This window comes from Equus przewalskii, chromosome 22 (assembly GCF_037783145.1).
Source record: "Equus przewalskii isolate Varuska chromosome 22, EquPr2, whole genome shotgun sequence".
Taxonomy (NCBI): domain Eukaryota; kingdom Metazoa; phylum Chordata; class Mammalia; order Perissodactyla; family Equidae; genus Equus; species Equus przewalskii.
This window is the reverse complement of record NC_091852.1, coordinates 7,958,893-7,972,585: the sequence shown is the minus strand read 5'-3', so window position 1 is coordinate 7,972,585 and position 13,693 is coordinate 7,958,893. Positions and strand designations below refer to the sequence as shown.

At 43.4% G+C, this 13,693-nt stretch overlaps 1 protein-coding gene across 1 annotated transcript in view; it reads right to left on the bottom strand.

Annotated features, from left to right (window-relative positions):
* RASEF (RAS and EF-hand domain containing) overlaps positions 1-13,693 on the bottom strand; it is a 72,725-nt gene that overhangs the window by 31,878 nt on the left and 27,154 nt on the right. The window contains exons 2-3 of the mRNA XM_008537763.2: positions 9,644-9,790; positions 5,818-5,908 (exon numbers count right to left, since the gene is read on the bottom strand). Coding sequence (XP_008535985.2) covers positions 5,818-5,908; positions 9,644-9,790 — 238 coding nt within the window. The remainder of the gene's footprint in view (positions 1-5,817; positions 5,909-9,643; positions 9,791-13,693) is intronic.

The following is a 13,693-nucleotide window of genomic DNA, read 5'->3' as shown; positions in this document are numbered from 1 at the left end:
AATTCAAATCATATCATCTGCAAATTTCTATGCCGAGTGCCTCCCTATAGGCTGCTATTTCTTGAAGGTGTCCCCCTGGAGCAGAGAAGGGCAAAAGGGCCCCCCAGGAGGTCAGCGGCTGAAGCTCCCATGAGCCCGAACATCTTCAAGTTTCCTTTCTCTCTTAACAAATTACGGAATTTTATATCCTAGGTTCAGTATTCAAATAAAGTTTTATATGAATATCTGGGGAAACTGAGTGTACAAATAGCCGACGATGGCCTGCTAGACACCACGAATGGCTCTAGGCATGGGGAACAGAGGAGCAGATGCTCTCATGCATCCTGGTGGGGACACAGAAAATCGATGATTTCAGAAGTGACACTAAGAAGAAGATAAAGTAGGGAGATGTGGCAGGAAGCGAGTCAGATGGGGGTCAGGCAGCGCCTCTGCAGAGGTGGCCTGATCCCACATCTGAACACCTGCCAGAGTTACAGGTCTTACTGCCCAATGACCGACTGTCAGCAGGGACAACAGACTTAACTTCTGGGTGCCACCATTTCCTTATTGGATTATCATGAGGATTACATTAATTATCTAAGTAAATTAAATAATCCACATAAATTAGATAATCCATGTAAATTAAATAATCAATGCTTAGAAAGAATGCTTAGGCGAAGAGCAACATTTTCACTCATGATAACCTTTTTTTACGAGTATCTTGACTTCCTCCAGCTTTACAAGTAAGGCATCAGGTGTCACCCCCTGTACAGGTGGGTGAGGACAGGGAGGCCTCACAAGGAGGTGTGAATGTGGGCAGCCTTCGTGGCATCAAAACGGCCTTGGATGCCATTCAGTGTCTCTTCACTAAATCTGTGGCCACAGCTTCAAACATAACTTTTCTGGTTTAAAAGTATTTTATTCAGAGCTCAATAAAGGAAATTATCACTATCTAGCTTTTTCCATTCCCAACCTGTGACAGGTAGATGCCAGGAGATCAGACAGGAGGAAGTCACAGTACTGTGAGTGAGAAATGGTGGTGGTTCAGACCAACTCATCACTGCCTTCCAGAACACTGAAACAGAGAGAACACTTCCCAACTCATTCTATGAGACCAGCACTAGCCTGACACAAACATCAAAGACATTAGACGCTGGCCCCATGGCCAAGTGGTTAAGTTCACGCGCTCGCTTCAGTTGCCCAGGGTTTCATCAGTTCAGATCATGGGTGCAGACCTAGCACCACTCATCAAGCCACGCTGAGGCAGCGTCACACATAGCACAACTAGAAGGACCTACAACTAGAATATACACCTATGTACTGAGGGGCTTTGAGGAGAAGAAGAAGAAAAACAAAAAAAGATTGGCAATGGATGTTAGCTCAGGGCCAGCTTCAAAAAAAGAAAATGAAAGACATTACAAGAAAACTATAAACCAATATCTTTTATGAGCATGGATGCAAAAATGACAAATTCAACAATATATGAAAAGAATAATACATCATAACCAAGTCTGGTTTATCACAAGAGTGCAAGTTTGTTTTAACACTCAAAAGTCAGTCAATGGGGGCTGGCCCCAAGGCCAAGCGGTTAAGTTCGCTTTGGCGACCCAGGGTTTCACTGGTTCGGATCCTGGGCATGGACATGGCACTGCTCGTCAGGCCATGCTAAGGCGGCATCCCACATGCCACAACTAGAAGGACCCACAACTAAATAACATACAACTATGTGCTGGGGGGATTTGGGGAGAAAAAGCAGGAAAAAAAAAAGATTGGCAACAGTTGTTAGCTCTGGTGCCAATCTTTAAAAAGAAAATTCAATTGATGTAGTTCATCATATTAATATTCTAAAAAAGAAAAAAAAAACACAATCATTTCAATAGACACAGAGAAAGCATTTGACAAAATTCAACATCTATTCCTGATGAAAACAGCAACTCCCAGCAAACCAGGAATAGAGGAACATGCTCAGATTAATAAAGGACATCCACGAACAATATGCCACCAACACCACACTTCCTGTTGAAAGACTGAATGTAGACAAGGATGCTGCTCGCGTCGCTTTTCTTCTTCTAACCAGTGCAATAAAGAAAGAAAAATAAATAAAATGATCATCCAGATCATAAAGAGAAGTAAAACTGTCTTTATTCATAGATTACATAACCATCTACCTAGAAAATCTGATGGAATCTACCAAAAAAGCAACTGAGCACAAACAATGTAAATGACGCTACAGGGTAAAAGACCAATATACAAAATCACGTGTTTCTACATATTCACAATGAACAATCAGAAAGAGAAATTTTTAACAACACTGTTTGGATTAGCATTAAAATATCAAATATTTATGAATAAATCTGAGAAAAGACAAGGAAGATCTGTATATTGAATTCTACAAAACATTGCTAAGAGAAATTAAAGATGACCTAAATAAATGGAGACTACATCACATTTGTGGATCAGAGTATTCAACATTATTAAGATGCCAATTTTCCCAAAATTGATCTATAGATGAGACAAAGTCCAACCAAACTCTCAGCAAGGTGTGTGTGTGTGTGTGTGTGTACTTTTCCTTTTTTCTTTTTTAGAAATTGACAAGCTGATTTTATGGAAATTAAAGGACCTAAAATAGCCAAGACATCTTTGAAAAAGAACAAAGGTAAGAATGAATATTACTTGATTTCAAAACTTACTATAAAGCAATAGTCATCCAGATAATGTAATATTGGCATAAAGATAGACAAATCAATCAATTGACCAGAATGGAGAGCCCAGAAATAAACCTACACAAATACAGTGGACTGATTTCGGACAGAGAGCAGAGGTGACTCACTGGAGAACAGAGAAGTCTTTTCAACAAACAGTGTAGGAACAACTGGATATCACATGCAAAACATATGAACTGTGATCCATACCTTGCAAAACGGATCCTAAAATGTAAAACGGATCCTAAACATAAAACCTAAAACAATAAAACTTATAGAAGAAAACACAGGAGAAAATCTTTGTGACCTTGAGTTAAGCAAAGATTTCTAAAATACCAAAAGCACAATCCATGAAAGAAAAAATTGACAAATTGGACTTCACTAAAATAAAAAATTTCTACTCTTCAAAAGACACTGTTAGGAGAATGAAAAGAGAAGTCACAGCCAGGGAGAAAATATTTATAGATTAGAATATATAAAAGAATTCTCATAATTCAACAATAAGAAAACAACCTAATTTTGAAAATGAGCAGAAGAGTTTAATGGAGACCTCATCAAAGAAGATATACAATGGTGGCTTGACAAGGAGCGACAAAGAAGGGGGGCATAACAAAGGGACATGAGGAAACTTATAACCATTATCTTGATTGCGGTGATGGTCTCACAGTATATACATATATCCCAACATCATATTCTAACTTGAGATGTGTGCAGTTTCTTGCATGCCAATCACACCTCAATAAAGCTGTTACAATATATTTTAAAAAGCTAACTGAAACAACGGAAGATACACTATATGTGCCACAGCAGTCAAAGTCGGGAAGAGAAGAACAAGGCTAGAGGATTAGGGTTGGGCATTAAGGAGAAAGGGAGACTTTCTCTGAGCTGTGATGAACTTAGGAAAAAGGAAAGGAGTGGAGCAACAGTTATCACGGCAAAGAAGACAGCCAGAGAGAAGCAGAAGAACGAGCCAGGCCAGATCTGTAGGGTGAAGAACCACAGGCACCCGAGGGGAGCTGGGCTCACAGAGGGAAGTCAGGGAAAATCTTCAGTTATCCTGCATGTGTGGTTCCAAAGAGACTGCTTAGAAGGGTGTGAGGTGGAGACTAGGATGGGCTGGCAAACAGGTGCCATCCCAGTGCAAGTGGGCATTGGTGTGCTCAGGCTTCACAGACCACATCCATCCAGCAACTGACTGGCCACGTATGCCACCACCATGGAATACAGAAACGATGGTGTGGATGCCACACAGTTGCCACCCCTGTGCCAGAGCCAAGGAAACCAAGGAAGAGGTTATAACTAACAAAACACGAGTTATAAGGTCTTCATTACCAATAACAAATGTGGGAAGTACTTAGCTGGAAGAAGCAATGAGATTTGATGACAGAGTAATACATGTGCTTGGTAAGTGTTTGACGAATGAATGAGTGTACAGATTAAATGGATGGAGAAGAAAAAAGGCAGACAAAATATGATTTTATGTTTCTAGACTACAAAAATTAAAGTGCTAGCACAAGAATGGGATAGCCATTGCCCTAAAGCTGGACCATGGACTCTGAACCAATTCGCTCTGTTGCATACGACATCCAAACAGTTATTCAACTTGTTATTAAGAGAAAAGACAACCAAGAGACCCAAAGCCAAATTTGTGGTCAAATCGTTTAAGATGAAGAATCTGAAAGGACACACAGTACACAGAGCAACAGAAAAGAGCAGGACAGCACAGCCACAGTGCACCCCCACGCCTCGCGCCCTGCACTAGGCGCTCCATACAAATCGTAAGGCTTAAGCCTGGTTAAGGCAGGGAGGTGGCATCATCTCACTCAAAGGCTCAGAGGTGAGTTATTTTCCCAGTGCACCTAACCTGGACAAGGGCGGCACCAGGAGGCAAACCAAGGTTAATGGGATGCCCACATGCAGGCCCTTCTTGCTCCACTGTGCCGCCTCTCGGAGTTAACAGGGCAAACGAAAAAAACGAAAAAAGGAACGTTCAGGGGCCAGCCCAGTGGCGCAGCTGTTAAGTTCACATGCTCCACCTTGGCAGCTCCGGGTCAGCAGGTTTGGATCCCGGGCACAGACCTACACACCACTTGTCAAGCCATGCTGTGGTGGTGTCCCACATACAAAAAATAGAGGAAGATTGGCACAGATGTTAGCTCAGGGACAATCTTCTCAAGCAAAAAGAGGATGACTGGCAACAGATGTTAGCCCAGGGACAATCTTCTTCACCAAAAAGAAAATAAATGAAAAAAAATGCAACGTTCATCCTAACGAGCTACTCAAAAAGTAGGTCTGTTTTCCCTAAACATTAATCACCCAAACATATTTTATAAGGAAGAAGAGAATTATTTATTCTATGGAAATCACTGAAGGAAGCATCCAACTTTCAACTCTAAGAGTTCCTATAATGATGAACAAAAATATATTCCACTATAAAACACCAATGTTCACAGAGAGAATTTCAATTTCCCTGTAACCTAGATTTCAGGCTGTCAGTGGACATGGGCAGTGAGACAGTGGTATGTAAAGGTCCAGCCACCCTAGCTCTGCCTTCTCCCTTGGCCTCAGCTCTCACGTCACCCCCAAAGAGGCCCCTGACCTTTCAACCTGATGCAGCCTCCTCACCCAGTTGCTGTCCATCACACATGCTGTTTCTTTTCTTTTTTTTGAGGAAGATTAGCCCTGAGCTAACATCTGCTGCCAATCCTCCTCTTTTTGCTGAGGAAGACTGGCCCTGAGCTAACATCCGTTCCCATCTTCCTCTACTTTATATGTGGGATGCCTGTCACAGCATGGCTTGCTGAGTGGTGCCATGTCCGCACCCGGGGAACCCCAGGCTGCTGAAGCGGAATGTGCACACACAACTGTGCTACACCACCGGGCCAGCCCCAGCACGGATGCTGTTTCTTTACTGCGCTTGTCACTATTTGAAGTTATCTGCTTTATTCATTTGATTACTTGTTTATTATCTCTCTCTCCCTACCCTATTCCCCAAAGACCACCACCATAAAACACGCATTCACTGACAGTCCCTGTGGGAGCCTGGCCTCACTGCACTCAGAGGATGCCCGGTGCTCACTCCATAAAAGGTGCCCCATAAGGACTCATCGTATCAGGGCCCATCCCACAAACTCACGTCTTTCCGCGTCTTGTGTTCTGCAGCCTGAATCCTCTGATCCATTTCCTCTTCCAACTCACTCAACTGTATGGCGGCCTTGTCCTGGGCCCTGAAATTCAAGAGGATGTGCACCTTCTCATCATACTCTTGGACTTGTAACACGAACAGAAAACATCGACCTCATCTATTTCAAGCCGTCTACTTTACAGAGGAGGAGAAACACACCACTTAAAATAATATTCCCCATTCCTTCTGCATAATAAAATGAGATTGGCAATTTGATCATTTGAGTGTAAAAGGACATTAAGACTAAATATTAAATAAATGGAATAGATTAGATAAAATTGTATTAAACTAGATTGTGGCAAAGAACAGATAAATATACCAAATTGCTGAGAGGCTCTCGATAAATTCTGAAAATCCTTTTTGCTGCCATGACCGAGCCACAACCCTGAACAAAGGAAAAGATTCCCTGGCAAAGAGGTGGTTAGACATACTTTTGAAGTTGTATTTTATGAAACACGCAATGTTATATGCTATAGTTAGAAAGGAAAAAAAGAGGGGATCTCAACAATTATTTCTAATCAGTTCCTGAAAGTTCTAGAATGTAGACACGGTTAGCCTTAGAAAAATTCTTTCTTTTATTAATATAATCAATAAATCACATCTCTATGGAGGCATAGCATACTGATTTGCCAAAAAGTTAGAAATGGGAAAATTTCTTTGAGAAGAGTTCCAGGATGGTTTTATTTAGCAACCGTCTATAGGGAGATGTCTGTCACTTCACAGGTGTTGAGGCTTCAGATTAAACCCTAAAAAAGTATTTTTTATTCTCTCTCACCTGCATATGTCGTGCCTGCTCAACTAGATTATAAGTGACCTCAAAGCAGACACCACGAGATTTAGGGGGTCAATTCACCTGATCAATGACACGCTGTTAATAACAAGCGGAGAACAAGAGCGAAACGTAAGACCTCCTGTTTCCCAGTTCGACGGGCTTCTGCCACATCATCCCACCCGCTTCAACTTAACTGCTCCCTCGCAACACAATTTGTTCAGGCATTAGTTTAACTTCCTCAGGAAGCTCCAAACAAACGCTGAGGTATGTGGGGAAGACCCCAAAGTAAATTGTGAGTGACTTACTATGATTTTCTGCTCTTGTTTACTTCGTCTTCACCTATTACCTGCCCAAGATTATGTTAACTAAGTTTGGTAAGCCAGCTAGTTCTAATTTGTTTATAAATACTTTCTATTTTGAAGTCTAGCAATTGTATATCTCTGTAGCAACTTTGTTTTGGTGTTTTGTTTTGTTTTTTTAAGATTTTTTTTCTCCCTTTTTCTCCCAAAGCTCCCTGGTACATAGCTGTGTATCTTTTTTTTTTTTTTTTTTTGAGGAAGATTAGCCCTGAGCTAACTACTGCCAGTCCTCCTCTTTTTGCTGAGGAAGCCTGGCCCTGAGCTAACGTCGAGCCCATCTTCCTGTACTTTATATGTGGGACGCCTACCACAGCATGGTGTGCCAAGTGGTGCCATGTCCACACCCAGGATCTGAACCAGTGAATACTGGGCCACCGAGAAGCGGAACATGCAAACTTAACTGCTGTGCCACTGGGCCGGCCCCTATTTTGGTGGGGTTTTTTGGGGGGGGGTTGTCAACTCTGGAACTGTAAGTAGCTAAGCCACATCTCCCATCTCCCTTTGCTATGACGATTTTTTCCAGCCATTCCTTCTAGACATCCAGTCCCAAACATCTGGGCTCTGGGACTGCTTTGTCCCACTTCTGAGCAACCTTGGGTTTTTTTGGTAAATCTGGGCAGTCTACAATGACATGGTGTTTGCCCCAGCAATTCCTAATTGCTAGGAAAATGTCTGGTGTGTTGGGAATGTCCCCTGTAACCCAGTCCAGGGCTCCTACCAGGACACTGGGAACCCATTCTTCAGGTCCAGGTGCAGAGCACAAGGACTGAGACCCTCCCCCAACCAAAAACAGAGGTGAGGACAGAGGGTCCTCACCTAAGAAAGTACCAGAGAGTCACAGCAGTCACTTAAATGCTGCAGCGAGGTCTCTGATAGCCCGGGCTCAGGACACAGCCTGACTCTGGATCCCACCTAGAGAGCACAGATGGGAGGAGGAGAGAAGCACTGACAGCTCAACAAAATGTGACACACTCACTCCACAGCGGGACAGCAGCCCTGCTGGCCATGAGAACAGAAAGAACACCATTCTTGTTTTCCCTTGTGGGTCTACACAGTACTACCCTTAGCGGTTGTGTGAGTGTGAGTGTGAGAGTCCCCCTCATATCTTGGTGTAGACCTGGGTATGTACACGTGTGTGTGTATATGGGAGTTTGTTTTAACAGATATTTCCTGGACACTCGAAGACTCAGTCTGCACGTCTGCTAGTCAGCCCTCAGAGGAGGCCGACTGTGGGGCTCTAAGCATCCTCCACAATGCTCTACAGAATCTGGAGCTCTGAGGACCACTCTATTATCCTACTGAAAGCCCCTAGCAGGCAAACGTGAGGGAAAAGATCACAGGCAGGAACTGAAAATGTCCATAAGAAACCCTCTGTGAACAGTCCAACTCTTGCACAACTCTAGGACTATTAGAAAAAAAGTCCCAGGGCTGGCCCAGTGGCACAGTGGTTAAGTTCACATGCTCTACTTCGGCGGCCCGGAGTTCGTAGCTTCAGATGCCAGGTGTGGACCTACATACTGCTCACCAAGACGTGCTGTGGAAGAATCCTGCATATAAAGTAGAGGAAGACTGGAATGGATGTTAGCTCAGGGACAATCTTCCTCAGCAAAAAAGAAAAAGAAAAAGTCCCGTTTAGCATCACTATTTTAAAACATTTTTTCTTCTACATTTTAATTCCCTCCAGTTATTCCAAGGGGTCAACTAAATAGTTTCATCATCATGTTGAAGGGAAAAATAAAGAGAGAGAGGAGCAGCCCTTGCCTACCCCCAAGCAGACAGAGAGCATCCAATCAAAGGGGCCTTTTACAAGTTCTGGGCAGAGACCAGCAGGGTGCACAGCACGCTCGGAGCTGCTGGTGGAGCACAGGGCAGCGAGAAGCACCTGTGGGGCAGAACACCCAGGAACTGTGACAAACTACCCTCTTTCCCAATATATGTCAAAGGAGTGTGGTCCTTCCAGGGAGCAAGAGGATGGTACGTGGACTGCAACACGTGATTATTCTTTGGTACTGGGCTGCTGTTGAAGCAGTAAGAGATCCTTCGTAAGCCTGCTCTGGCAGACGCAAACCGGCTGTGTAACAGGAAGGCCTGCACACTTTTAGGGTTTCAGTTCAGGCTGGGGAACGAGGGCCAGAGAGAGGGAAAGAAGCGTGACTGAGCACAGCCATGTGCTGGGCCCCTGCGAGGGGCTCCCCACACGACCCTGAGGAGGTGAATATTTATGGCCTCATTTTGCAGACGCAGAAGCTGAGACTCAGGGAGATGAAGTACCCTGCCCGAAGTCCCGCGCCTGCCCACGACAAAGCCAGGCTTCAAATGGAGGCCTGGCTCCCTCTCTGGATGAAAGTTTCCTGCGTGTTTCAAGCGGCTGGGCGTGAGATAATAAATCTCTTTGAACTGTTCTGTGTGGAAGCACGGCCTTGAAGAGTTTGTGTGACAGGGTCACAGGGACCTGCTAATGAACTGCTGACTGACCCTATGAAGTACTGCCAGACTCAACTTAACCTCACACTGGCTTAGTTTAGAAGGCTCCAGATTCCTGAGGATCAGAAGTCCTCCCACGTCATACTGTGATAATGAGGCCAGCCCGTGCGCACCCGGGGCAGAGAGCCGGTTAGGGGACCCCGTGAAAGGAGGACCTCAGTACCTCTTCACAGCAATGGCCAGGTTCTCCATTTCCGTGCTCTGAAGTCTGATCTCACGAATAAAGTTCTTTATGACATGTTCATACGGCTGAATCAGTCTGGGCTCCACGAGGTTGATGTTTTGGTACAAGGTACTAACTTGCTCTTTCCTGCAAAAAAATAATAATAATAAAATTAAATTAAACCAAGTAAAAAATAAAAAGGCAGACTTTTAGGAAAAAAGCAAAGAACCAAGGAAGAAAAAAGCAGCAATAGTAGAATGACTAGAATGGAGGGAAGACAGCAGTCAGAGATCCTGTTGCATTATTCTCTATATTATATTTTTTACAATGGAATAGCAGCTTTAGTTTTTTTCCAGCTTTATTGAGGTATGATAGACAATAGAAACAGCATATATTTAGGTTGTACAATGTGATTTTTTTTTTATTATTTTGGTGAGGAAGATTGGCCCTCAGCTAACATCTATGCCAATCTTCTTCTATTTTGCATGCAGGATGCCTCCTCAGCATGGCTGATGAGTGGAGTAGGTCCATGCCCAGGATCTGAATCCTTGGACCCGGGATGCGGAAGTAGAGCGAGCAGACCTTTAACCACTCGACAATGGGGCCGGCTCTCAATGTGATGTTTTTAAGGTGTACAATGTGATGATTTAACATTAGAAGATGTTAGTGCATAAGGGCAGTGGAAATGCACATAGGGAAAGATTGGTTTTGTCCCCAGTAAAGTGTATTTCAGGCTTTATGATCAAAAGAGTACATACCTATTATTTTCCAGTTAAAAATTACTTCATATAAATTCATGTTTATGTAAGTATTTATATTTGACAATCCTCACACTTGTTATTTAATAACTTTTATTAAAAGACAAATATTTCAGAGTCACTTCAAAACAAAAATTGATAAGGCTGGCAGCTGGCTAGCAGTGCCCCTGACTCAAGTTTAGCAGCTGGTGTGCTAAATGGAATGTGGCGTGCTCTCTGAAGAACGTGCCTGTAGAAGTCAACCACCATCACTGCACGCTGCGGTGTGGGACGTAATAACCGCCTGACTCCCCACCACATCCAAAGCTTCTCTGGATCGAGGGACCCATACTGTCCTCTCTGGACAGCTTCCCCCGACAGAGCCCGTGCACCCTGGCCTTCCTTCTTCTGACCCTAGGAGAGAGCCACGCTTGCGAAGAGTTAACACAAGCTGTGACGGTGTTGTCACAGTAGCAGCACTTTTTTAAAAGAGAGACCATTCTGCCAGTTGAAAGAAGAGATGCCAGGAATTTAGATAATAGGCACTTATTTGGGCCTGAGATGATAACTTATCATCATATCAGCATTACAGAATTCTATCAATTCTCGCCAAGTCTACAAGTGATGAGTAGAGCCAACAATCATAGGAAAGCTAACCGCTTTTACACATTGCGTTATTTAAAAACCATCCAGTGTTCGCATAATTCTTACATTCAGTGATCTACTGCCTGGATTGTATAGTTACTCCCCTGACAATGTGAAAAATCCTTCTGTTGCCTGCCCTAACAGAGAGAGACTGCTCTTCTCCAGTGCTTATCTAGCTCTGGTAAAACTTTTGGGCAGGCCCCTACAGGAACCAGGATGTCTGAACACATCTCACAGTCATTTATGGTGGCCAGTGACACCAGACTGACAACCAATGAAGACCACTCAGAAATCCTAGTACCAAATTCATACGCATCCACTCGATCAACAACCCCTGGGCTTCTGCCCTGTCACTCTGTTGAAGGCAGCCTGTTACAATGCTATAAGTATACAAGAAAGACTACAATACTCCTAGGCCTCTATAATTGAAAGACTGTGCATACAGCCATCTCCCAAGTTGGATACATGACATAGCTAGACATAATAAGACAATGATTATAATAAAAAATAGTTCTATTCAGTGAGTACTCACTATGTGTTATTATGTTAGGCAATTTGCATGCATCATATCTTTGAATACTCAGCACACAACTACCCTATGAAGCACTTGTATTGACCCATTTTGCAGATCAGGCAGGGCTAAGTGCTTATTACGGGCTGAACTGTATCCCCTAAAATTCATATGTTGAAGTCCTAACCGAGGACCTCGGAATGTGACTATATTTGGAGAAGAGGTTTTTAAAGAGGTGATTAAGTTAACATGAGGCCATTAGGGAGGGCCCTAACCCAATATGATTAGCATCCTTATAAGAAGAGTAAATTTGGACACAGCCGTGCACAGAGGGAGGACCATGTGAAGATTCAGGAAGGCGGCCACCTACAAGCCAAGAAGAGAGGCCCCAGAAGAAACCAACCCTGCCGACACCTTGATCTGGCTTCTAGCCTCCAGAACTGTGAGAAAGTAAAATTCCATTGTTTAAGCCACCTAGTCTGGTATTCGTTACCACAAATACCTAGGTGAACATAGAAAATGAATACAGTGCCCAAGGTCACATCATGACTGAGTGGCAGGGTTAGGACTCAACCTTAGTCTGATGCTGGAGACCATGTGATCAACCATTACATTATATTGCTTCTGAACTGTGTGAAACAGCTGAACCTTGGCAGAAGAAATGGGATTCAAAATCAATCCACAGAACTAGGAAACTGCAAAACGTGAGGTTTATATTAACCCAAAGCTTAGTTAAGCACAGCCCCAAGGTGTGCCCATGCAGCTATAAAGTCTCCCAGGTTTGCTCTTATAAATGACCTGCTCGATCTGTGCAGGGGCCAATTATGATTCAAATAGCTGCTCGAGTGAAACATTAATAACCCTGCAGGAGTCAATCACTTTGGCAATAAAAGACACTGAATGGCGGTCATCATCCTACCCATCAGAACTGAGCACAAATACCCATTGCAGGTGTGAGCCAGATTTATTAGAGAGCAGAGTTAAAAAAAAAATTCTACTCTTAGATTGTCCGATGTAATTTCAATACACAACAGGATCATTAACTTCTTTGCCTTTTGTCATTTACTGACCACCAGCAGGATATGAAGCATAAAAACTTTCTCAGTAATAGGAACCTGCCTGTCAGGGATGGCCACTAAGAAACTGTCACCTTGAGTCCTTGTTTACTGGCTAACTGCACAACAGGAATATGTTCAGAAGTGGATGTTCCAGTAGATTCTCTGACTTTCTGCAAATTTCTAAAATAAGAAAGAAAGATAATGATTTGGAAATTCTCTTGGGTCCTTTGCTGGTCCTGGCCTTACATGGAATTTTACTTATATTCATTCTCATTCATTCTCTCTCTGCCTCTCTCCCTCCACCCCTTTTCCTTCTGTGTATCTCTCTCCTTTCTCCCCACTCTTTCTCATCCTTGCAGCTGAAGTGAATAACTCCAATATGGCAAAGCCATGGGAGGAGATGGGTTTGGATGCCTGAATCACCAGAGTGAGGGAAACTGCCCAGGAGAGCTGCCTGACCATCTGCCTGACATGTGAGAAAGAAGTAAGTTTGTAATTTGTAAAGCTACCAAGACTTGGAAGTTGTTGGCTACAGTGATTCTGAGCTTAAAAAGTTACCATTATAGTTTCCTGTTTTGCTTTTTTATCATCCTCTTCCGGATTAAATTATATCCTAACCTCCTTCCTTGATGGCTTCATATTAACTAAGTAATAAAATTTCTATGACCAGGTCGGTCTGTATCACCACCACCCACTCTGTTTCAAGGGAACGAGAGACTGTTCTGAAGCATTTATATACTGAAACAGACATTTATTAAGCACCTGACATATGCAGTCCTGGCAGTGACCTCAGCATTTATATGCACTGCCCACTTAATCCTCATGACGACCACATGAAGAAGTTATCACTAGTGTCCTCTCTACCACAGAGGAAACTGAGGCAGAGGGAGGGAGGTAAGTACTATTGGGTAGCAGAGCTGGAATTCCAACTCAGCCATCTGGCTGCAGGGCCAGCTCTCCACAGAGAAACTAGCCCTTTGTGCCAAAGTAAGTGCTGAACTGGTCTTTCAGGGGCCCCAAGTGTTGTCTCCATTTAAAAACTACTTTTGAGGAGGATAGGTATTACTGATACAAGGACTGTCCACATTACAAAGGGACT